Source organism: Andrena cerasifolii, chromosome 5 (genome assembly GCF_050908995.1).
Source record: "Andrena cerasifolii isolate SP2316 chromosome 5, iyAndCera1_principal, whole genome shotgun sequence".
Lineage (NCBI taxonomy): Eukaryota > Metazoa > Arthropoda > Insecta > Hymenoptera > Andrenidae > Andrena > Andrena cerasifolii.
In genome coordinates this window covers 9,750,972-9,777,149 of record NC_135122.1, presented here as the reverse complement: position 1 = coordinate 9,777,149, position 26,178 = coordinate 9,750,972, and the positions used below count along the sequence as shown (strand labels likewise).

Sequence of the window (26,178 nt, the reverse complement as noted above, 5' to 3'; positions counted from 1 at the left end):
TTCCAACTCCGCCTACCGTGGTCCACCCACGTCGTTTCCCACCGGCTCGCCACTCCGCGATACACAGACTAGCCTTTCCACCACAGGGCTGCACGAATCGCTCTCGGTCCCGCGCTCCGCGGCCTACTCCGCTTTAAATATAACGATAGTGCTCCTTCCAATCTTCCAACCATTTCTCGCGCTAGCGGACTCTCAATGTTTTCTGCGGTTCTTCCCCGGCTACACGACAAGCCGGATAAGCGATCTCTCCATTCGTATACGTATTAGTGTTTACACAGCAGCATGCATCTCTGGGACAGGGTGCGGGGCAGGTTCCAAGAACGTCACTCAAAAATACGGAGATTTTCTCGATTTATTTTATACACTGTATCCGTTAGTTTTTTTTTTTTTTAAATATATTACGCGTGGTGTATTTATACTTATCCATGGGGCGAGCAGGCGCTTGGAACAGGTCGTCCGGCGAGCCCGCGAGTCGCGGATCGCAGCGGCCGCCGATATCAGTCGAAACGATCGATGAGCTTTGTTCGTTTTTCTCGGTGGGACTGTCGGCGCAGCGACACTGCCCGAAATGTTCCAAACGGTGGTCGCTCGCTTCGGCGGCGCGTCCGAGGAACGCGCGCGCGTTTGATCTTTCAGCGAATACGTATACAATTCCGCAGCGACGCCTCGCCTTACAAATTCTCGGATACCTACGGGCGAGAAGGTGTTGCTGGTCCAACGAAATGAAAATGGTAAAGAGAGGGAGAAGCAGGTCTCGTTGCGCTGAGAACGCGACGATCTGGCAGTGTTCTTCTCCCTTCGAGACGACCTCGAGAAACGTCCGCGCTTACCTGGGAACACTCCCTCCCCCGACGAGGGGCGCGGAGAGAAAACATTAACGCATATATCTTTGGCACAATAAATACGAATACACGGTAAAACTATCTACGGTCGGTGTCCCGCCGACGAGCTTGGAACCGCGAACGCGTCGCTCGCGAAAAGAGGAAATGAAAGAACTGGAACGCGTCGAAACACCCCCGAGCGAGACACCGAGACACAGACACTCGACTCCTCGACGATCACGACGCATGAGATCCTTCGCGTTCCTCTTATACGCGATCGCTCGTTAAAAATAGGGGGTGGGGCGGGGGCAGAGACGTGAAATACCCTAAACGAACCTTACAACGCGGGGCATTACAACTAACGATAATTACACTTAGCACCTAATGGGGGGTTATCGTTCCGGGAATAATTGCTAAGTCCTGGCGGTACTCGGAGTCGATATTTCAACGAAAAACGGGCGGCTCGATATCGAGCGCTAGTCGTTGGAAATGAATAACGCAGGTGGGTGTGGCGAACGACCGAAAAGAAATCGCAATGCTGTCGGTATACCGTTGCCGCGAACACCTAGGCCTTAATCTTACGTAACGCACGATTGATGCTCCGGTATGTCGACGACCCTTGGACGAGAGTCGCCGCCGACGATCGACGTCGACGTTCCGATCCGTCCACCTTCGATCGTCGATGACAATGAAACACTTCCTAACTAACTTAACCTTCGCTTCACACCGAAACCTGCCTCGCCTGCTGTCGATCGCCATCGCGCTGCGTCGTTTCGAGACTAACAGAACGCGGGTAAATGAGTTCGAGTTGCTCCGTAGCAACGCTGATTCCTCCGATGGGCACAGAGTCGCTAGAAAGTACCGCGGAACCAAGGAAATACTGAACAAAGAGCGGCGAAATCTTGCTTCGCCGATCGGTGTGTGCTGATTTAACCGCGGGGTGTTTGAACGTCGTTGGGATTTCGGTGCCTTCTTTCCTGCGTCGAACGCGGGATCGCGTTAACGCGTTTGTCGCGTAGTTTGATTTCCATCGGTCGGGTATTGCTCCGCGTTACGATACAAAAGTGTCGCGTAGTAACCAGCTATTCGGAAAGCACGGATATGCAGAGCGTCGATGGATGCGGAGATATTTCACGGGGATCGCTCTCAGACGAGGGAACAATGAGGAACAATTATCTTGGTGGAGATAATGCTTCCGCGCTGACAAGAATTCGAAGTAACATGTCAGGGGGCTAGTAAAAGAATCGAGCCCTTAAAAATGTCCCCGCTATCCATAAACGTTCCATGAGTTTGATTGGCGCGACGTAGCCTTTCAGTTCGATCGACCGCGGCTACGATTTTACCCTAGTCTTTTAGCTGCTCTTCCTCCGTAGAAACATACGTCTCTCCCGTATAAAAGTTTCGTATATCTAATCGAGTGTGTCATGGTTGGCCGCGTCGAGTGCTTTGGAGCCTCGCCTCACAGTTTTGATTTAAAAGGAATCCTAGATGCCCGAGTACGAGGCTCGAGTACGGAAACGCGTGAAAGCGTTGCTGCGATGGCTCCCTCGCTCGTTGCAGCAGTCGAATAAACGTGGCCGCGTCCGCTCCCTTGTCTCTGGTCGACGTGAGTGCCTGAGGAGGGATTATATTGTCTGGCGCTAAGCAGGCACGTGGTTCGGCAGGTTCGACGAGGAGGTCTGCAGCGGGGAGCGCGTCTGATGGAACCTGAGCAGCTCGGAGACCGTGACCGCCACGCGGACCACTCCTCGGCCTCCTTCCAGCACGTCGCTAGCGCAGCACACGAGGTTCTGAAAATCACAAGCACAACGGAGAAATTCTCCGTTAATCCGGTTTAATTCAGATTGCCGAGGGGGGCGATCAGAGGTGGCGAATCGGCCACCACTGCTCGTCGTCTCGTCTTGGACCAATTTTACCAAAAGAATACTTTATTATCAATGGAAATAGCGTTACAATGCTTAGTCGTACAATCGATGTTACAGAGTACGTCTCCCGAAAGTAATGATCGTGTGCGCACTGTCATGCGAGAAACCGGCTTTCGAATGATTTGCTCACCGGTGCCGATTAGAGTAACGAAGCACAGGAAGAGACTTCAACCGTTCTGGGAACGAAGAAGCGGTACCGAGCCGAGTCAAATCGTGTCGCGCGGTGTTTCAGCCGATTCGTGTCCTCGGTGAAGATACACTCGAGAAGTCTCCGACGATTTGACTCGACCTTAATCTGGCTGTGTAATCTCGGCTCGTATTCTCATTGTGCGTGGCGGTACAAACTAATCGTAAGCGCGAGCATGCCGCGGGGATTCACGATCGACCAGGCGAGGAGTAGCCGCCCCGCTACCTTCCACAGACAGAATTCTTTGCCCCTTCGCGGACGATAGAGACACGGGCAACGGCAGGTCGCTCTCGCCGCTTCGTAATCGTGAATTCTATCGGCAACCGACAGTAGCGATTCGAAATTCGATTGCACAAAAGTGGAAAGGTTGGGGGCAAAGCGATCGACACGGAGGAACGTGAATTAAACAGAGGAGACGGTTCTCCCTTCTCTCAGTAATCGGACGAAAAAAGCTTAGGTTTAAAAAACAACGAGGTAAAAAAACGAAGCACCGATCTGCCAGCTTAAGTACAATTTAAAGAAACAAAAAAGAAAACAACCAAAGAGCAAAGTAGCTTCAACATACCATATATGTATCTGTGTTCATACAATACAGTATGATATAATATAATTATAATAATAATAATAATAATAATAATATATATATAATATATATAATCTATATATATATGTATATATACGCTCTCTCTTTCTCTCACTCTCTCTCTCGCTCTCAATCTGTTCTTTACAAAAATTATACAGTTATACTGGCTAATGCAACGGAATGATTTCGTTTTCTGTTTCTCCTTATTACGCGCCCGTTCTACCCAGCGTCTGTTCGCGAGTAGAATCTAACGGCGCAGCCTCTCGCGAGAGCGGCAACTAATTCTCAGAATGCGTAGGAAAAGAAACGCGCCGCGCGCGCCAGGCCCATCGACGGGGGGCGATAAATTAAAGTGAAACGCAGTCTTATCGCGATCGGCTCGACTTCACTCGCGTGTCCCGTCCGATCGTAATCGAAATAATACTGATGCGATCATGGTTTTGGGAGAGGGCAGCGGGACCCTCGGGTCCGCTTCAGACTTTCAGACAGTCATTGACGAGACGGAAGAGAAGTGGAAGAGACGGAAGGAACAGAAACGCAAGTACTTTAAGTAACGAGGCTAAGCGTTTTAGTCGCCGGTGCGCGAAACGTGTTGCATAACTTAAGCGAGAACGGAGGTTTAAAAATGAAAACAGAGGACAGTCAGTTGACTAGAACCGAGGGTTGGACTTACGATTAGAAGTAATACCGAGGACTAGAAATGGATGAACGTTCTGCCGCCCATACAGCGAAATGGAACATGTCTCGCCTGGATTGACGCGGAATATCTGGAAGATACAGTTCCCCTAAACAGCTATACAGTTTGCCATAAACTCGGAGACTCGGATGGTCTCCGTGGGGGAAAAGGGAAGCAACGTTATCCCTAAACGAATTTCTACGAATCTACTGTAGACCGTAATAGAAGCCGTTCTTTTCTCGTGTATAATAAATTCCTTGTGCGTTCTCCAATCGATTCGGGGCGTTATTCTCGACACGTCGGGTATGATTCGCCCGTCTCGATTGATTTAACAGCGATGCGGATCTCCTCAGAGAAACAAGAGTCGGGACGCGCGTTTGGCACTCAACTATCCCAAAAGTGTATACGTATATCGAAATTCAACGTGTGCCTGATGCAAAATCCGGAAGTAAAAGTTTCTTACGGCACGAAGACTCGTCTCTCCTGAAATTCTTACCGTAAACAATATACCTTATCGTACGAATATGTGTATATATATATAGAATAAGTTATACGCGCGTACATTTTAAATTTTAAACGATACGCGTGTCGTGTTGTACATCTGCCTACCATTCGTTTCTCTCGTCAATCGCGTTTATACGAAAATATCGGTAGAATATCTTAGGCTACGACCGAACTGGCTGGTCGGTGAAGTGTGTGCGTGTGTGTGTGTGTGTGTGCTCTGGTTTCCTTCGTTCCCCTCCCGAACGAAAGGTCTACTTTTCCCGGACCAGCGAAAACAGAAGATTTGTCTTTGTCTGTCGCGACTATGTCGGGGAGGGACGCGTAACTCTCACTCAAACAAGAAAACAGGGCAGAGAATCAAGATCCCTTTGAAGTTCGAATGCACGTGCGCTAGACCTACGTACCAAAATAGGAAATCTTTGAAACTGAAAGAGGTTTCTAGCACCTTGTTGCGAATCCTGTAGAGTACTCTCGAAGGCTACCTATCACAGACCCATCAATCCTGAAAGAGCCATAGGCGATTCCATTGGTCGAATATTAAAAAAATACTACCATCCGAGGTATACACGAAGATATCTTCTTTTTCTCTTTCCGTTTGAACTTGGCCGTCGCGCTTGCGACACCGCCCACCGACATTCCATTCCTTTTCCTTTTCGGATCGCGAGAGATTCGTCCACGTCCAAAGCCGTCGAGACTGAGGGGGTGGAGAATTTGCAGAAACACCGGGCAGACGTCTCGAATGAAAATCGGACAGCAGTCCTCGACTTTAACCACCGCCGCTGCTTTCCCGATCGTAGCGATCTCATCGAACGATTCGTTGCTGGAGGTGCGTTCGGAGCCGATCAACTTTGATATGCGAGCGTTCAGCAGCAGCAGCTTTGATTGCGCTCTTTGATTTCACTTTCCCTTCCATTCCAAACGTGGAAACACATAACTAACCTACGCGCTACGTAGCGATTCCTACACACTAGGCGGGCTAAACGTACGATCAGAAACTGCCTTTCGAGATACACTTAAGGACTATCGAATACTTGCTCTCGGGCTTGCGCGCGAGAAGACGAACGATGGAGGCAAAAGAAACGGACAACCCTGTGTTAAAGCTGGAGCCATGTGATGCTATATGCTGCGGTCGGTGTCAACTAAGTCGAGTTTACAAGCAAAGCGCTCTGCTCCCTCTTACAATGACTAACGGTTCACCGAAGTTCCGAGTGTCTCGATTCGGTGGCGATGCGCTCAATGAGAAGACAAAGAACCGAAGGGGAACTGGCGGTCGCGAACGAGACACTTCGGACAACGGTGAAGAGGTTGAAGAGCTTGGATGCGGACCATCGTCGAGCATATATGTAATACCTCTTCCTTCTTTTCCTCCCGTGATCAGTGGACTCGGCGATGGTCGGCATCGGTGGCCGAGGACGATGCTGCGCGACACTCAGTCCTTTACAAGCGAGAGGTGGAGGAAAAGGAAAGTAGATTAAACGTAGCGCCGCTCTAAGGGTGCTAAGTGGTTAGCAGACGGGGCGGGGTGAGTGTCGCGCAGCAGTTTGATCGAGCGAACGATCGAATCGAAATACGATAATGTCCGAGCTACATATCCCATCTTCGATCGTGCGTTTTATCTTGCGAGCGTCGTTCGTTCCATCTTAGCTTTGCGCTCTGGCGTTCTCGTCTTTGTCGCTGTTTAATGTTCAGCGTTTAGTCGGGGATCGGGAATAGATAGAGCAGAACGAGGCTGGAGAGGAATGTGGCGAAAAGCATCGCGGACAGAACGCGGTCCTGAATCGTAAGGGATGAACCTGCGGCCGGCTGTTCGGTATCGTCCTCTCCTTCGTAGCGGAGAAGGAGAAGAGCGGAGACGAGACGCGCCAGAGCCTCCAGCCCGTACGCGTCCATGTAACCCACGTCCATGATTGCGTCCGCGTCCATTAACACCTCCTGCAACACCAACAACGATACTACTCAGTCCCAGTCTCTACCTCGTCGCTGAGCGATTGTGTGTGTGTTCTTTTCTTTCATATAGAGAGACCCCCCTCGTCGAAGCGACACCTTCCTCGAAAGCAACGATACGGAGATTATACAGCGGAATGATTCTTTTTTTTTTGCCCGGGGATCGTTCGGGAAAGCGATCGATCAGTTGCAGAGGGCGGGCATCGTTTCGAGGAAATCTTCCCCGTGGCTTCTACCTCGGAGGAACAAACAAACGCGAACAGCTCGCTCGTGAACGTTCACAGAGAGTTCGAGGAGCTGTTAATCCGCGGGGAATCGTTAGAAATCGGACGAAGCGACACAAAAGCGAGTACGAGTCTAGGCGCATGCAACTAAAGCTTCTCTGCTCCTCTCCTTTCCTCGAATTCACGGTGACTGGCGACTCGACAGATTTTTGGGAAAGCACCGTTACACACCCTCGCGACTCAATCGGGGACTGACTAGTCGTTGTTGGAAATGCCATGGACAAACGCACCGACAGCTGTCGAGTATATTCGATTCCGACGTATGTATTCCTGCCTCTTTTTCCCGCACATTTTACCCTCGAGTCGTGCCGAGCTACACCTTCGACTCTTTCGGCGAAGAGGCACGAACGATCGCAACACGTGTCGGGCATAGTTATCGCGGTGAGATGCGTTAATGGGCAGGAGACGATAACGGAGAACGGGAAACGAGAAATATCTGTTCCCGTACACTCCAGTGTCAAGTGTGTTGCGCATGCCGCGGTATCACGAGCGAGAGACAAAGCACAGAGAGACTCTCAAAAGAAAGATCAGATAAGGTATCGGTGCGATCGCTTACCTCGTCGACGCCTATCTTCCGACACGCCTCCAGAAAGTTGTCCACGTTACGCCTGCACCTTGCCATCGTCAGCTTCGGCTGTGAATCCAACAGAATCGTTCGAACCTGTACTTGATAGTAGATATGTAACGAGGTCGGGAAATTAGCCAGGCATTCGTCCAACTAAACGCATCTCGGAGCTTCGAGATAGGTCGGTTAAAGGCGGATTCACACATATGAACTCGATGACGTTTCAGTGCCGTCACTGCTCCATTCCAAAACAAGGAATCAATGTTCTCTACTCACGCTGACGGAACTGATACGTGTGCATCCGCCTTGCGGTCGAAACGAACTTATCAGCTCCGTATCATTCAGTGGTAAGAAGAGGAGATCCTCTACGCCCATCTTTTGCTTGCGGAGCTGATAAGTGTGATTAGACCTTTAAAGCTGAACAGTCGGCAGTTAGTTCGAAGCAGAAAGCCTGGGCGATCGAGCCGTCTGCGGCGTTCGACTTAAGATCCCTGTGTATTCGGTAACGACTGGGTAACCCAGCGAGATATTAGATACATCCCTCTCTTCCTCTTTTCCCACGTTTGTTTTTTCGAGTCGATTCTATCGAAACGTATTTACTTGAACACCTGCATGACCTACTTCTCGGATTTGGCTGACCACGCACGCTGCGCGAGTGGAAGAGAAATAGGAGAGTCGGTCAGCGAGGTCAGGCGTCAAGGTAAACAAGTTTCGAGCGTCGAGACAAGGTTGTCGAAAAAACGTGGGAAAATAAGCAGACGAGCCTCTCGTAGCGCCGCGAGGAGTCTATACCTCACCTCCCATTCAGTTTCTACCATTCCCATTGAAGAATGCGGCAAGTTCTCAAGCAGGATACCGTAAACGGTTCCCAGCCTCTGTGTCTTAAGTTGCTCAGCTACTTAATTGCCCGATTCGCGACTGTACTGTAAATCTTTGCCGTATGATCGCCGGGGGAAGTGCAATTATATACGTTTGTGAAGCACTTACTACGGCTGGCGAAGGAACGTGGATACTTGCCACCGAGCGTGGTCTCACGTGGTTTGCTAAATGGCAGAGAACCACCCCGTCGGTCAACGCGGGAGCGAGGTCCTCGGGCAGTGCCATCTTCAGCCTCGTTTCTATATGCTGAAAGGAAGCTGGAACTTTAGCGTCTGGTTTCCTCGAAAGGAATTCGGCTGGGATACGGATACTCACGTTCCGAAGCTGCTCGATCAAGTCAGCCTCTTCCTTGGCACGCTCGAACTCCCTTCTCATGGTGAACGAGTACTTCTCTGGCACGTTGCTGTTCCAAGTGACCGATCTAGGTGACTTTGGGCTCCCGCTGTTCCTGCTGGGACTCTTGTTACCTGCCGGGCATTATTATCACGATTGCGTTTAATCGAACGGCAACTAATCACCGTTCCGTACTCTGTGCGTCGAGAGCTCACCTTCCACGTAGCCGACGGCGGTTTTGACTAGTCTAGGAGTGTGTCCAGGGCTGGAGCTCGACGACAGAATGCTCGAAGAGGTTTTGATCGGGGAGTTAGGCTTCTTATACGGCTGCTCGAGGTACTTGCCGTTCTTATTGTTGTATTCGTTGTTGCTGCCGTTGATGATTGCCGTGTTCTGGTAGTTGATGCGCGAGGGTGTGACTTTCTGCACCGGCCTCTTTGTCGCGTTCTCCTCGTTAAAGATCTGTTTGCCAGTGAGAGCAACGGCTTCCTTGTTGCTGCTCGAGTCCGTCTCGTTGGCCGGTGATTCGTTCCCCGGCGGCGTTACTTGCTCTCGAGGCCTGTACACGCTGGGCCCTTCGTTCACCCTCTGTTGCCTCAACGCCTCCTTATACTCCCTGAAAATGAATCCACATCCACGTTGCTTCATCTGCCCAATCCCCCGGGGAGGGAACAACCAGCGCGTACCTGTAGGTTTGTATGTGATTGAGAGGCCTCTTGTCGTCTCCGTTCAGCAAAGAGGTAGAGTTCGGGGTGGAGTTTTGCAGCGGCTGGACCGGATGCGTATTCGTCGACGACACTGGCTGCGTTTGATTCATGTGAGTGGTCTCGAGGGGCCTGCAAGAGTCGCGTAACATGAGCGTAACGTTAACGCAACGCGACGGCCTCTCCTGATCGACTTATTAACAGCTGGCTTACCCGGGCGGCGTAATTGACGCGTGGTAGAGGCCAGAGGTCATCGGTCTTCTGACATCGGCGCCGTTCTCCGAAGTGCTCCTCTCTAACCTCCTCTTTTCCAACTGATCGTGCAGTATCATGGCCTGTGGACAGCGTTTCGTCGAGGGAAGTCGGGGGCGAAAGGTGAGCGCATCGCTCGGCCGCCGATTTAACGCGCTAATCGAGAGGGGTATCGCGTCGTGCCGCGCCACGCCGTCACCGAGTTCTTTCAATGGGTTAAGGTCATTGAATGAGGCTTGAACGACGGCCAAGCGCGGCTCGGCACAACACAGATATCACGCCGAAGGGGCGCGCTCGCTCGCGCAGGCGAGCGACTTCTATTCAATCGCTAAATATAGACGTGGTATCATAGGCGGAACGGCGTAACTTTCAGCGGACCCGGACGGCTTGGAAAATTGCTGGCCGAGGTGGAAACGACTCGAACACCTACCTTGCCGAGCTCGTCCTCGAGAGACGTGTGCTCACCAGGTGAGATGGTGCTCGGGGTGGAGGTCCCGCTGCAAGACCCGTTCACGCTTGTCTCGTGGGGCAGCGTTATCGAGAGCGGCGAGCACTCTTGACGCCACAGCCCTCGGATCTCGCCGCCGTCGTGCACCTGCGCGCAAAAACGTGTCCAGCAGGAGGTACTACGAGAAATCGTCGACGACGTGGTGCGTGCTTGCGCGTTTGCGTGCGCTCGAAACTTTTATTTCTCAGCGTTCGTTCTACATGATTCGATGGAAGGTGGTTGGGGACTGGGAGCTTCTCTACGCTGGATCAAAGTTATCTACGGGAGGGTCGGCGAGAAGCATGCCGTAGAGCCGCGAGAAGAAGCGAAAAGAAAGGGAGAGGGCGAGCAGAAGGGCGAGGAAACTAACCGCGCTGTGAATTTCTTGGGACCAGCGTTTGTCGACACCGTCGCTGGTGCTGTAGCCGCTGTCGACGTTGTGCCGCCTGTGAGCCCTCGTGTCCAAGGTCGCGTGACCTCTCACATCCAGGGGTGTCCTCCTCACTCGGCCTCCCCTTGCTCTCTCGTGCTTCGCCGCCTGTCTCTCCAAATATTTGAAGATGTGCGTTCGCCCGCGAATGCATAGCTGCAAAACAGTTACGATAGATTCGCTACCAGCTCGCCTCTCTTCGACCCAACTTCGCAAACTTCCTTGCTATGCATGCTCACCGAGGCAGGCGGCGAGGTCAAAGGATTGTCGGACAGCCGAAAGTCGACCAGGCTCTTCATCTTCCTCATCTCGTTCGGCAGCACGGATATTCGGTTGCCGCTGATATCCAGCTTCACGAGCCTCAGGTACGTCAGATCTGTGCAGAGTGGTCGTTACGAATAACGTGGGTACGCGTCGGCTCGTAAAAGGATTAACGGACAGCGGGGCGAGGAAAGGGGGAAAGTTTTATACAGGCATTAAAGAAACCAGTGCTCGTCGGATCGCAATGCCGCGCCTGTGCGAGTCGAGAAGCTGACATACCTATAGGCAGGTGGACGAGCATGTTGCTCCTCAGGTCCAAGGACCTGAGTCGCGCGAGGTCGCCCATCCGTGGGGGCAGGTTGGTGATTTCGTTGCAGCCCGCGTCGAGCTCGGCCAGCCCCGTCATCCTGCCCAATTCGTCCGGCAGAGATGCTAATCTATTGTGGGCGATCAGCAACGTTTGCAGCGGTAGCCTGCATATCTCCCGAGGTAGAGACGTCAATTGGTTGCGACTGCAAAGAGAAAATGGTCGGGCAAGCCGGTTAATTTCTGGGCCCGCATCGCTCCGCTTTCTCCCTTCGTTTTACAGACCTAAGATCGAGGTAGTTGAGGGACTGGAGCATCGCCACGGTCTCCGGTATTATTCTTATCGCATTGTGATAGAGGTGCAGCTTCTCCAGGAACGGAAATTCCGTGACCTCTTCCGGTAATTCGCCGAAACGGTTCTTGGATAGATCTGCAACAGGAATACGATACAATGCACGAGCATCTTGACCTGGTGGTTCTCGTTTCAAGATAGCCGTCGCTCGGATCGATATCCGAGACGACTCCCGATAGTTCACGCCCAGCTATCGTCGAGGTAATACAGACGTCGCGTGAAAGCAATACTTGTCGTCGTTAAGGAGACTCGATTAATCGAGCCCGTGGACAGGATGCCCGTAGCAACAGCTGTGCTACGCTTGGGGTGGCCTTCGAGTTCGTTGGGGGTTCTTGTGAATGGGGGGGTGCTGCGATGGCCACGTGCGTGCACAGCCTCGAAAGCTAGGAAAAAGGATAAGGGTGGCTCAGCTGCTACCGGCTTCGGACCTCCTTTCTGATCAATAACTACCGCCTGTGTGCCTCCGACTCCTCCGGGAGCTGGCTTTCCCTTTTCCATCGACCGGCAACAGCCCGACCGAACCGTGCCATGTTCCTGCGAACTCGCCGAGGCGTGCCACCGGCAACAACCGACCCAGGGTGAAACGTTAATTCGCGGAAATCGCGAGGGTTACTCTCCCTTTTCTTGGAAATTGGGTTTCGATTCACCCACTAGTACGCGATCGGCACGGAAATTGCCAATCGATCAACAAGACACCGAGCTCTCTCCTCCGGTTTCGACGATCCTCAGGTTTTATTGCTCGAATACTTATTACACGTCGAGGAGCAGTCCCGTTTCCCTCGTGCACGCCCACGTTCCTAATGGGAACGAGTCCGTGGGGTGGAAACGCAAAGCGTGCAACTATTGGTACACGGTCGATCGCATAATCGTCGAGCTGGGGCGTCGGCCCGTTCCTGTTCGCGCGATGCAGATGACGAGAGTACCAACCCCTTTTCCCGTCAGTGAGATTAAAAAAATTTCCACCGCGGGATTATCGATGATTCGGTGTCGGCTCTCGAGCGTAAACAACTTTCAGCGAAAGCATATTCACCGGGGACCCCGTTCGCTATCTACCCGGGGAAACGTGCTGGAACTTCCGGCGGCAGTGGCGAACGCAAAAGTTCGTGACTGCGCGTCTGCTGTACACAGGGCGCAGGAGAAATAATAGCAGCATGCTTTCACGAACGCAGTTGAGGCGCGGTGAGAGAGACACGTCGTGTCAATGAAAGCCGTGACCATTGCTTCTTTCGCACCCTGTGCAGGGTGCTCGACGCAGGGGCGGGCGCATCGACCGATTCCAAGGACCAAGGTCGAGGTCCAGTCACAAGGGTGGTCGATATCAAACGCGTTACGCGGATTCGCGCCAGGCTGGACGAATTTCCCGGTGACATTTTCGCAAGTGCATGGGCGTGGTCCTCGTGTCCGTGTCGAGCGTCTCAATGACGGAAACAATTGCACCGGACACTTGGCGCCGTGCTGTCGGATCACTCTCCCGAGCTAATAATACATTACGAGCGGAATATTAAGTCGCGGAGAATCGGCGTGCCTGCATTTTTATTGGGCGCTCGCGCGCTCCGGCCAGACAATAACGCCGGAAAGACGGCTCGCGCAATCATAAACGGTCGTTAGGGTTGGCTGGCGCGTCGCGTACGAACGGAAAATGTCCGCCTCGCGGTGACTTGTGCGTTGCTAGCCGGGTCGGAGCGCCCGAGGAGACAAGTTATTCCGTGGCGGATGAAAAGGGCAGGATTCGGCTCGTCCTTTTGCGAGCATTCAGGAGAACGGGTATACAGAGAGCTCCAGTTGTTTGTGTTCTCTGGGCGTGTCGAGTCACGAAACCTCGGCCACTATCGCCGATACAAAAGGGCGCGGGGTCGACGACCACGCGCAAAAATTGTCTCGGCCCGCTAATTCGAGGGTGGAGGAGTCGTAGGAGAACGGAAGTTATTTAGTACATAGGCCTGAATTTCGTAATTGCGACTTGGACGGCCATTGTTTGAGGGGTAGGTAATCGATGTCGGCGGCTCGATGCGACGTTGTAATTTGACGCGAGCAACGGGAGCAAAACCGGCGAGAAAATATTGTAACGACGTTAAGTTATCCTTGACGGGATATATGGGGTTATAAGAGCTGGCATAAGGGCCGTGGGGAAACCGTGGAAACAGAGGGTTGTCCGATCGATAACGCCCCCATAGCAAATATCGTCCACGGGGGTTGGCTGTGCCGAGAGCGCAAGGTGTCCCACGGAACACCGCACAGTGGTTCCAAAGCGCTAAAAAGCGGCAAGCTCCTCAAAACATACTTCAATTTAGTCAGAAATCGGTGCTCGGGGGTTCTTAGGGTGGCTGAGTACGAATCTGAGATTCAAAATTTTTGAAAGTCTGGAGTGTAGACGGATCGCTAACGACCTGACTTCTTTTGTTCAAGATTATTAATGGCTTGGTGTGCAGCCCGCGTGTTATTAGCTTAGTTAATTTGTAATGTTCCGGAACGTGCTATCAGGCATACTCTGCTCTTTAGACCTCACATCTGCACCTCCAGATTCGGTCTTACAGACCCCATAAGCCGAATTCGTAATCTAGCTAACGCGTATTGTACGGTGAGTGAATTTTTTCATGGCTCTCCTTCCACTTTTAAGACTAGTGTCTTTAGAGCAGTGGCACACACGGTTGTGTCTTGATAGCTGTGCGCATTTCTCGGGTTTCACAATCATTGTACCTACTCGACATATTTCGTTTGTTCTTCTTTTTCTTTTCTGTGTAATGTCCGTCTCTACTAGGTATTGTTCATTAGCAATTTTGTTAATAAATGGGCCTTACCCGTATATGTTAAATAAATAAATAAAACAAAATGGCGAATCCAATATGGCGGACGCGTATAAAGCTGCTATATATTTCGAAAATTGAATTTTGGCCAACTTTTGGCGATTTGGGACCACTGTGCGCCGCACCCTCTTGTCGAGCTCTCCTCGTGGAAAATAATATCATTCGGGGCGCAGCGAACGCCTTGCCGACTAATGATCGGTAACAACATTCAGGACTCTGCTAACGAGTGACGCGATCCACTTGGCCGGAACCAATTTAATTCTGCTCCAAATACGATGCTCAGGGCCAGTATATTCAATGGCGAATTTGCGCAGCTACCGCAGCGAGGGAAATCAGATTAGTTCCACGCGCACCGATGATGACCTTCCAGAGCGACAGGATGAAGACGTTACTCGCGCATAGGTGACGTTCGTTCCAAGGCCAGGGTTGACCGAGGTAACAAAGAATCTGTTGTTTTTTCCACCACGGCTGGTTGTGTCGCGACGTCAAGAATGCTTCATCGATCAGAACGAAGAGCGGCTGCACCTTGCGCGGGGTAATTGACTTTCGCCGTCGTTCGCGTGCGTCGCGCGGAGAACGGGGAGAACCGACGATAAAGAAGAAGAAGAAGAAGAAGAAGAACAAAGGACGCGGGGAAGGTAAAGGAGGTGGAAAAGGGACGAAAGGGAAAAAGTTGCGGCCGCGTCCACCGGCTGAAAACACTTCTCTCCGTCGCTTCATCCTTGAACCGTCGCTGTTGCTGTGTCATTGGCGGGGCGGTCGCGTCGAAGACGAAACGGGAAAAGCGTGGATAAACCGCGGGGGTGTGGGGAGCGGTCGGGAGGAGGAAAAGCAAGAGGATGAACCCGAGCGATAGGAGCAAGGCGGAGCGCGTGACTCCGCTGCTTTTGTAAGAGACCGCCACCACTTCCGGCGACGAGGACGCGAGCGAGGACAAGCCTCGCATACACGATGGGCCCCGACGCACAGAATCGAAGCACCTCGAAACCGTGGGCCGAACAGCCGTCCACGCGAATCAAAAGAGACCACTTTGCGGCACTGTAATCGTCAATGAACCAGCTCGGCCTCTAGAAGCCTTCGGAACTTTCCTGAGCTTGTGTAGCGTGATAGACGTGGATCGATGCCGGCTCGGAGTGACTCGGAGGTCGAGTCGATCGCTTCGGACTCGCGGGACAAGTCGTCAGGCATCTGGAAGTCGGTGACTCGACGGTGCATGAATTAAACTCGTGGGGAAGCGTAAAATAAAGAAAGGTGGTATCGCGCAGCCGGTTTCCAGAGTCCTGGCCGTCTGTCCGAGCCAGCCAATGCGTGCTGGCCGAACAGTGCGCCGCATTGTGCGTGCTGCGTGTTCGAGCGTGCCACTACGCGTGCACGCCTTCGTGTACAAGCGCACCTAAGCGACCCGCGTGCGCCCAACCACCTTCTGCTAACAAAGGACAAGCTTTTTCTCATTGCATTTCCACTTTCCGCCATGAAAACCCTTTACCCTTAACCGATTGCAATCTCTCTCGGGTAGGCACTCGCGTGGGAGTTACCATGCGCCTTAACTTCGCATCTATATTGCATAATGCCTCGAGTCTGAAAGCTTCTCGAATAGAGGTCGAGTATGCGGAGCAAATAATCGATTCGGCATTATTCGCCAGCGCGGTTCGCAAAGTATCGGCAGAAGCACGAGAACCCGTTCCGTCAGCTCGAACGAGGGTTTGCCTCCCTTTCCTCGTCTCCTACGAATTCAACCAACCAGCTCTTGTTGCCGAGGGTTTCTTGTTCGTCTCTCGTTTAGCGAGCCTCCTCGTTTTCGCCGCGGCGAGCGCCAGCCGAGCCGAGCTTGCAAACTCCACGGCTCCACCTACATCCTTGACCTAAAAAGTAATATCCGCGGTGGAAAAATGCGCGCGACCTGGGCCGCGGGTGGCGAGCTCGTCGAAAGGTGCACGGGGTGGAACGAGAGCGTCTCGCAACGAGACCACGCTCGATAACGAGTCGAAAGATCGCGTTACACCGAGCGACCTACCAGCTCTGCCCCAATATCTTTTCCTGGGTGTCGATATGGTCGAAGCGGGTGGCGCGAGTCGTTTCGAAGGAAACGGGAAAGACAGTGCGCTGCACCGATGGCATGTACAGTAGGATCTACCTGAAAGATAAGCTAAGCTATGCTGCGCCATGCTATGCTACATTTTAAAAATTTTGCTTCAATATATTCTTATAGAGTTTCCACCAAAAGCTAAGCTAAGCTGTGCTATGTTTTTTTCGGAAGCTATGCCTCGCTATGTTTCCGAAAAAATCGCACACTTTTCTTAAAACTTAGCATAGCATTGCATAGCTTAATTTTCAGGTGGATTCCCGGCTTTATTCTCCCTTCCCGCGTCACTGTTTAATCGTTCGGATCTTTGTTCCACTGATTGGATATAAGGGAACATTTAAATGTACTCTGTGCAACGATTCGAGTTCATGTGGAACATGTTCGGCGAACCAGGTACCGAGCCCAAAATTATTGGGAGCAATGGAGTTCTATTATACTATGCAGGAAAAAATCTTGGGGGTTTCGCGGTGGCTGAAAAGGGCCTGGCGAGTTCGCGCCGCAGAGTCCCTTTGTTCGTAACCACGCCGCGTAACCACGAAACAAAGCCCTGAATACGATGGTCCGTCGTCGTTCCCCGGGAGACTAGACCTCGAGCGACATACATACACATACTCCTGGCCAGCATACCTTTTGCTGGATGTCATCGTGGACGAATCGATGACACTGTTCGTCATCCACCTAGCAGTAAACGCCGCGTTCCAAAGGACACGTTCTCAGCACCGGCAGCCTCGGCGACTGCGATTCTCTCGATGCTGCCGCGCACGATAAACCGCGTCCAGGGCTGCTCGTTAACGACGAGTCGGCTAATTTAAACCCGGCTAACGAGAACGACAAGAAACGCCGGCGGTCGTAGATTTGTTTCCACGCGAATTATTCGTGCACCGAGGCTGCGCCCCCGGTATCTTCTAACCGAAGCCACGACACGAAGAGCCGCGTCACAGATTCGGTTAGCCTTAATCGCGCCGCGGCCTACTAATTATCCGCGCTCGCGAGTCCTCCGCGAGAAACGACGTCTTCGCCGAAACAGAAAACCCGAGCAATTTCGCTAATCTCGACATTCTTAATTACGCCGATGTGTTTCCATCGGAGTCGTTCTTAGCGGAGAGGCGAGTGGAGCTGTTATGGAGTCTATATACGCTCGGAAGAAAAGCATTTGTGGTTGGACCGGTGGAAAAAGTAGCTTTGATCTGTGGAACGTTACTTTTCGGGTTACCGCGCGCTTAGGGCGCAGCCTTGCACCCCGTTCTCTCGCGTTCGCCTACCCCCGAGCAGGTAGGAAAACCGATGCATTAGCGGAATCAAAGAGATTAAAGAGCTCGGCAACCGGCAGACAAGCTGGCGGTTGCTCGCGTCGCCGCGAGCTCACCTAGGCAAAGTGGCAGAGAAAGGGCGCGGATTCAAAGCGGCCGGCTGAAATGGATTAGGGTGGCGTAGGTAGATCGAAGTCGTCGCGACGCCGAGGATAAAAGCGTCTGATCGTTTCGAGACGGCTGAGAGGTAAAAGGCTTGCGAGAGTGGGCCCTAGTCGGGACTCGCGAGCGCTACCAGAAAGACACTGAAGCCGTGATATGCAAACAAAGCTGGATCACGAGGAGATTCTGTCTGTCGGTTGAACACCGGGAGAGGTCCGTTTCGCGAACAAAGCGAGGAGAATGAAAAATTCCACTTGTCTACGGGGCGGGTGTAAAGTGTCGCGGAAGAAGAGTTCTCTCTTGGAAAAGATACATTTTCCCGAACGGTCGCCGGGATATCCGCGCGTTCTCGAGGAGAGCGGGCGCAGCGCCAGACAAAGGAGTCCGAAAATGTAGAGCGAACGCGAAACAGAAGCTGCGCGTTTTCATTAAATCGTACGAACACCGTAGGTGGATTTCGTCACGCCGCGGTTGCTGCATGCACGATTATTCTGCACGTCGAAAGCTGACGTCGTATCACTCGGCGAGGCCTTGGTAGATACATTAATCGTGCACCGGTCGAAGAAACTATATAGACGGTGGGCAAGTGCAACGGTGTATCGAGTCACTGCTATCTCGATATCCGGAGTGATCGATACCAACCTCCGTGACGCGAACCGATTCAACGCTGTTGCGTGGCCGCTCGGCGAATTTCGTGTGGAGCAGGGTTGCTGCCCGCGAAGTGCTAAAGCACTTTGCTCGTGGTGGATTTAGAGTTTATTAGAAAATATTTAAATAAACAACGACAACATTTAACTGGGAACTTGAACTGATAACTTTGATTAAACTTAATAACTCGAGCTTTAAATACAATCAAGAGTCTTTTCGAATCACGAGAGCACGTCTGCTCAGTTTTATATCCAGCTGTTGAATGAATGATCTTCAATTTCGGTTGTTAACGTAAATGAATAACATTTGTTTTCCAACGAGCGTTTGCATATTTTCGGCGATGATTAATAAAAATTACAATCATAACGATTGTTTAATTACCCAGCCATGAGTATTTTCAATTGCATAATTTAATTACAAACGAATAAGAAAAACCAACATCTTCACGAAATTCCCCCCCTTCTCCGAATGAAAAGCTATGTTCGCATCATGGCAAGGTAACGGGAATACAACATTCGATTCGAACTTCGCGCCCTTATGGTTCATGGTGAACTGACGGTTACACAACAAAGTTTACCCTCGCGGGTTCCCGATGGATCGCCTCCCAACGATGGCTACGGTTGGATTATCGTGCGACGACCCAAGAATAATTTAATTACATTCGTTCGCCATCTATAACGCTGGGCAAAGGCAACAGCACGAGCCATAACTGTATTTCTAACCGTCTCCATTCCGACCGGCGACACGTAACATGCGCGCGTGGACTGCAAACGAGATTACGCGCGACGGTAATTAGCTACCTGCGCATCGACTGGTCGCTTTCCAAGAAAATACTACTTCCTAGTTTTCGAAAACCTTTGGAAACTTCATTCGCGTGTTTGAGGAACGAGCGCTCCGAATAAAGACACGTTTCCTATCTGCAATGCGGTTGGAATTTATTGGCGAACAAGACGCGTCTCGAGACAGCCGCGCCAAGTTGAGCTTGCCGGTCGATCGACACGCTTATCGTCTCTTTTCCATCGAAAGCGAGTTAAGCGTTCTGCCACGCTTGGCGGGTCTCGCGCCGCCTTCAGAAATTCTTCCGGCTCGGGGTTTCAGAAGAGAGTGCTCCCATCTGTTCCAAAGAGCCGGAGAAGAACGATGCCGTTGCTCGAAATGTTCGCGGCGCATGGTAAACACTAGAGCTGTTCGGATACTCGAAAGAATCGAGCCGAGCCGGGACCCGAACGGATCCGGGTAACCCGAATGTTTTGAATCTGCTTGCTTAGAGTAGATGGGACGTTTTAATAGTACCGAATGTAAATTAAAACACATGTATTTTGATAATTTTCAAAACCCATACTGTATAAAGTAATTGAAAGGTTCTTTGTTAGCACATTTCGCGTTGCATCTCTCACTTACGCAACTTATACTTAAGCGGGAGTGAAAATTTTTGTATTTCGGTTTGAAATAACATTTATTACAAAAAAAAAACTGAAGATTATCGAGACTAAAAAATAAGCTATAATAGCAATTATTATTATTATAATATATATAAATATTGATTCAATTTGTTTGAGAATCGAAGTGCTCGAAAAAATCGAGCTACCTGAAAGAATCGAGCTACCCGAAAGAATCGAGCTAAGTACCCGAAAAAATCGAGCTAAGTACCCGAAAAAATCGAGCTGCCCGAAAGAATTGAACTACCCGAATCCGTTCGGATCCCTGCTCGGCTCGAAAAATCGTGTCCCGCCCGGTTCGCATTTCAAGCTACTCGAATACTTCGAGCACCCGAACGGCTCTGGTAAACATTCGTCTCCTGTTCGAGTTGCACGGTGCAGAGTATTACGGTGCGCAGTACAACTAGTTGACACAGTGCCGCGCCGTTCCCTAATATCGCGCTGCCGCAGCACGGGGGACGTTTGCAGAGCCATCGTCGGGTATTCATCGTCGCGGCGGGATTATCCTGCGATGACCGTTTTTCCCACGGTTCAGCGAACTTTTTATCTGTTCCAGGTCTGACCCAGTTCGCGAACTCGTGAAACACTAGACGGAAGGTCGCGACCGTGAAATCCCTCTCGAGTATCAGCGGCTACCAAGGATGATGCCACGCTGTAACGGTGAGTGCAACGACACTGTACACGAGCTCGACATGCGACTGAGCGAGAGGAGAAACCGGCGTGGAATAAAAACATACGTACGCGGTGGGCTCGCCAGGCTGCCAGGACGGCCCTGTGATTCTGCTAATTATAACTCGGCAACGAAACCACCGCGTTGCACGCGCGATACCCGCGCCGTAAGCACAGGGAGCCGGTGCACGGTAGCGACATGTCGCGAAACGGCCAAAGCGCCGCGAGAAAACGGCACATTTTCAGAGCGATTTTCCCGTTTCCCATCAACCGCTGTATTCGCGCCTGGCCCTTCTCTCCCCTACCCTCGCGAAACGTTAGTCGACGCTGCCAGCCTCGTTAATTAGCGCCCCAGCGTTTAAACCGTGGTGTTTAATTAACGCCCCCTGCGAGCGAGTCGCGCCGGAAAAGTGTCTCTACGCGGCGCGATACGCGAGCGTCCCGATTAACCGATTAATCGTCAGCGACGATATTCCTTGGTGGAGACTCCTTGCCGGTGGTCGGTGGCTAGAGAAAAGACAAACGGGCCGTAGCTCGGGGGGCACGCGAAACACGAGTGCCCCTGTATCGGGAACATTCATCGCGTACTCTCGAAGCGTGTGAGATACGATCTGGAGGCGCGGGCATATGTAAGTACACTCGGCACGCTTCTCGTATAAAGATAGAGCGCAGCGAATCGTTCGCGTGTTACGTTCGTCGAGCGCAAAGTAGAAGTCTGGGGATAGCAGATTCTTCGGTGCAGCTTCGCACGAATCTTTTGGGCGCAAACTTTCCAGACACTCTCCATTCGACGAAAGTCGTTCGTTTCGCGTTGCAATAGTTGGCGAGATTTCATAGCGGCGAGGCGACTTTCCACCCTTGGCTGGCTGGCGAGCACTCGAGCGACATCATCTTCGAGGAGTGCCCCTTTGGCAGAGAGACAAGAGCGCGAGATAAGCGAACACCGGCGCTATGGCGAAGCGAACGATATAACGCGTTATGGAGTATCGACCTGTTGGCACCCCTGCCACTGCAGCTGTAGCGTCTCTATCTTTAGCCCGGTCTGTCCCATCGCGCCGGGACTCTCCCATATCCATGGTGGATGTTCTGCTCTCCCCTTGGCGTTTCCCTGCTCCTCTGGGGAGCACGCACGGAAGCGTACAGCACGCGCGTCGTCCACCGCCCCCCGTAAAAATACGATTCCGCACCCTTCTTCTGCTACGAGAACAGCCGAGGAAAGGTTGGTTCGGGGATAGGCAGGCTTATCAGCCCGAGCCGATGCCCCTTCAAGGCGTAAAGTATCGAAGTGAACGACGCAGGCCTGTACCTACTCGATACAGGGTGGTGCGATCACAGAGGCAAGTCAGTTCCGATGAATTAATCGGAATCTCCGAACGGTCTCGAGGTGTCGCGACGGTTGAGGTACGGGATCGGCTTGGAGCGATTCGGGAAGAAAACGCTTTCGATTCGCTCGACCGGTTCCCGCCGAGAGACACCTGTCGCGAACTCGGCCGCGATCAAAAGAAGATGAGGGACGAGCTGCGACGCGAGACAAGGAGAGAGAAGAAGAGTATGCGAGCCGGCGAGAGGCGAAGGGCGCGGTCTTGCCGCGCTGTTACCTGGATTCCGTGCTTCTTTTCGTTAATCACAGGGTGCAGCTGCCCCCTTAACGAGGGGGTGGGGGAGACCGTCCGACGCGACGTGAGATTATAAGATCATTTGGCAAGGAAGCGGCTGCGTGGGCGGTACTGTGTACCGGTAAGTAGGAGCTTGAAAAAGACGGTACTTTGCGCGTGGAAACTTACTCGAGAGAGATGCGCAGGAAGCGGGCCAGGATAACGAATATCTGGGAGAAATCTGCGGGCATTAATGCCAGCGCGCACGCAGAGTAGCGAACTTCTCGGAAGCGTGGGGCCGGGCTACTGGTCCGGAATGCCGAAGAAAGGCGAGGGTTAGGGAGAAGAAATAAAGGATCTCGCCTTGCTCCTCCCTCGCGTTCCTGGAAGAAAGCGCGCAGCACACCGTGACATAATCGATAAGAAGCTTTTTCCGCGGCATGGCATTTACACCGCCGTTTCGTCGCCCGTTCGGCCTTCGTTCCGGCGAACGGCACCGTTGCCCGTAATTACGCGAACGAAAGTCATTAACGGCAGGCGTTGAGTCGGCTTCGGGGGGAAACAATTTGTCCCGTGCAGCGACCGTCCTTCGCGGGTTTCCCTGTCCTCGTTCCGTTCGACTTCCAGCAAATTTCCTCTTACTCTTTTCCATCGGATAGCTCGCGCGGCGTGTCGCGTTCGCTTTTACTCGTTGGCGTAGGTGCTCGTCCACGCACAATGGATCGGGGTTTTTTTTCCTGCCGTGTGCCGGCATATCGGGCCCACGAGTTTCTCCGGTGAATGGAGAGACAAGGGCCCCCGGCACACGTCCGCGAAACTCTCGCGGAACTCGCAGCTGAACGCGTTGGCACGGAGCTGAAAGCCACAGGCGGCCACGGAATTTTCGTTCCCGACGTTCTCGTCGTGGCTGGGCTCTCCTCGTCGCGGTCTATTTGCATGCGATAGTTTCGAGCCACGTAGGCACAGGAACGGCGGGGATCCCTAGTACTGACCTGGGGTTCCCTAATCAACTTACGTCCCCACGTCCCCTTCTGTCGCCGTCGAACCTCGCAAGAAGGCCCGACGCGACCGTCGCCCTGATAATACCTCGGCGAAATTCTGACGGGCGTAAAAGCTTCCCTTTCACTCGTCCCGGGGCTGATACTCGAGGGACGCCGGCCGAAATTGCATCTCTCCCTCTGTTCGCCAAAGAATCGCCTATCGAAAACCGATAAGCCGTGATCAGTGTTGGTGGGATAGCCGCGCGACGATGGAACGGCCCCATAATTATTTGTTCCTTTGTGCCCGGGGAGTAATCACGACGACCGACTCCTGATTAAGATTCGCGCGGCTGATCACGGATATTTCTTTGCTGACGAGCCTGCGCCACTTTTTTCCCCGGGGATATTGGAAACTCGTGCATCGAAGACCTCGTAATTCGGAGCCGCCTTCCTCCGATCGAAGGAGAATTCCGCGTCGCGTGTCTGGCTGTCACTAGAGAAGAAATCTGGGTCGATGCTATAAACGTCGAAGAGAGAGAATTGATAGCCGTTCGGGAAGGTGGAAATTTCACCCATCCCAATCCACGCCGCATAGGTATGTTTGATTTTGTCGTCGGGCCAGGCTGTCACGTTGCATACGTGTTTTACTAATCGTCGCTGATTCACCGTTGCTGGGCGCAACGGAAAGTATTTGCGATTGCCGCGTGCATGTGTCCCACGTTCGATAGACCATCGATCGTGTGGTCGACGGGAACACGAGATATCTAGCTGGAAAAGTGTAAACTCCGTCGATTCAGATAGTGCTCGCGACTGATGCGAATCTGATTGCAGCCGATAAGGATTTTCTCCGTTAAAAATTTGTACGTCCGTCGTTACAGCGTTCCCATTAATCTGCTCGATAACTTCAGGCGAGAGACGTCCACGTTCGTCGCGTAAAACTGTTGCTACAACGAAACGGTGCCGTTCTCGGATGACGAACGGCACTTGCACCTTCTAATTAGTGGCGAACGAGGGCAAACAGTGAAATTAATATCGCATCGCGTCCCCTCGGCGTGCCTGTGCGTTGGCAAATGATCCGTGTGTGCCGCAGCTTTTTTCGAGGGGCACAAAGCCGAAGCTTATCGACTCTTGGCAAGTGTGTATCGACAGTCTCAACACTTGGAGCGCTCTTACGCTTCTGCGCACGTAATTTCTCGTGCCGGTATCGTCGCAACCGTACACTGTCGAATGCACGACAGTTATCTCGGTAACAGGAAACACCGGGTGTGTCGAGATAACGTCGCCCTGACAGCGCCTAGCTATTCAAAACGAATTACTCTGTACGGTGCTCTCTTTTCTATGCTTCGGTTCCCCTACGAACGGGTAACCGGGGATGCAAAAGAATGTCCTGCGATAAAAGTACAATTCGTTCTGGCATTATCAATAACGGGGGCGAATCGGTGGAAACCGTACATCGCAAACGGATCGTTTGCTCAAGATGAATCGGTACGACCGGTTTGTAGAAACGCCATTCGTTTGTCGCAACGAGGCCCACGTAGTGCCACGTGAACGAGGAAAAAGAGACACTCGTACTCCCGGCATTTCGTCCTTTCCACGTTTCCTAGCTCCGCGTTCGCTATTTACCGTTCGAGACTATGTAATAGCATATTAATGGGCAACGGACTACGAAATCGTGAGCACGAAGCGTTGCACCGTAAATATACGGATGGGCTTGTATTATGTAACGCTTAAATATTTCTCGCTGGTCGTTGCACCAGCGATCGACGAACGCTTAAACGTTTCCATGGGGACAGTTGACAAAAGAAAGTGGCCTCCTATTCTCCGCTCCTTTGTTTCTTTTACTTTTCGTCGATCGTTTGGGCTCCGTTCCGTAGTAACAGAGGCCGAGGTTCTAGGCGAAGAAAAAAGCACATACAAGTTATGCCCGATGGCAGGAGTGAATGAAGCGTGCACAGCTGTAATCTAGACAATGAACGGTACGCGTACGCGGCGTAGCTTTCGGCGCCGCATACGCGCGCGTGGACGTGACATAAACACAAGTATACGCGAGGTTAACTTTGAAGGAATCCGAGATCAGTATCGCGCACGACGTCGTAGCAATGGTACAACGCTCGCAGGCGTGTTCCCCGGGGCCTTTTTGGGACCGCGACAGAGTCGGCAGGATTTTGGGGAGGGGAAACAACGAATTTCGATCAAACGGGTTTCCTTGGAACAGCTTGTTCGGGATTAGTAGCCTGCTCGTGGAATGTTTGAGTGCGTATTTAAACGCCGAGTACGTGTCCTATCCCTTTCGATCGGTCTTCTCCTGTTTCCACTCTTCCGTTAAGGAGAGAAAATTTGTCGGGCGCGAACCCAAGAGACTCACCGGCGAAGACCGTATCCTGGAGGTTGTACTTGCTGGAGCCAGTTTTGCCGACTTTTGGAAAGTCCTTTAGCTTCCGGCCGCTGAGCTTCAGCTCGCCGCTCAAGTGCGCTTCCTCCAGGATCCGCTCGAGGCTTCTGGTCAGCTGCTTCTGTATGTGGCCGCTCATGTTCGACGCGACCATCGCCATATTACATTTTTTCAGGCACGCACGCACGCGGAAGCACGCCGGCGAATTTATCCTCCCCGGCGCGTACCAGCCGCTCGTCTCTTGAACGACCAGGCGAAGATGCACACCGAATGATAAAGCTCCGCACCCGCCAACCACTCTGGATACTTGCTTCTGCGCTACTGATCGGGCATCGGGCCCTCGCCGGAGCGTGCTTTCGGTGCATTCGACTGCAGCGCCCCCGCCGCGACGCCATCTTGGATTCTCGATTGACATCGAGGCGCTGGTTCGATTCGAGAATCGCAATAGCAATCGCACTTCGAAATTCAAACGGTGCCAAAGTTAGCTTCCGCTTCTGTTCCCCGTGGATTTTTCACCCGGTTCGAAACGCTAATATCGCGTGTTTCTCTGTGATAAATGCTTTGCGCGATAGTTCGTGGGTGCTATAAGTGGTGGAACGTGACAAGCGAAGGTGAAGAGAACTCGGATACGGGACGAGGCTGACTTGATGACCAAGGTGCGAT

General features: G+C 52.2%; 1 protein-coding gene across 3 annotated transcripts; it reads right to left on the bottom strand.

Annotated features, from left to right (window-relative positions):
* Positions 1-436: 436 nt before the first annotated feature.
* Positions 437-25,875, bottom strand: Lrch (Leucine-rich-repeats and calponin homology domain protein). Of its 3 annotated transcripts, XR_013085429.1 has the most exons (14): positions 25,489-25,811; positions 11,427-11,571; positions 11,115-11,347; positions 10,814-10,950; positions 10,515-10,730; positions 10,088-10,252; positions 9,619-9,740; positions 9,388-9,537; positions 8,917-9,317; positions 8,684-8,835; positions 8,477-8,614; positions 7,481-7,558; positions 1,826-2,611; positions 437-1,790 (listed from the first exon to the last, which is right to left on the bottom strand). XR_013085429.1 is itself a non-coding variant. In XM_076813548.1 (13 exons), the coding sequence occupies exons 1-13, from the start codon at positions 25,673-25,675 to the stop codon at positions 2,462-2,464; spliced, it is 2,274 nt and encodes a 757-aa protein (XP_076669663.1). In that variant the 5' UTR covers positions 25,676-25,811; the 3' UTR covers positions 874-2,461. The 3 variants fall into 3 exon arrangements, 2 of the variants coding, with proteins under 2 accessions (XP_076669663.1, XP_076669664.1); XM_076813548.1 differs by having other exon boundaries at positions 874-2,611; XM_076813549.1 differs by lacking the exons at positions 437-1,790; positions 1,826-2,611 and adding an exon at positions 4,465-6,628 and having other exon boundaries at positions 25,489-25,875.
* Positions 25,876-26,178: the final 303 nt, after the last annotated feature.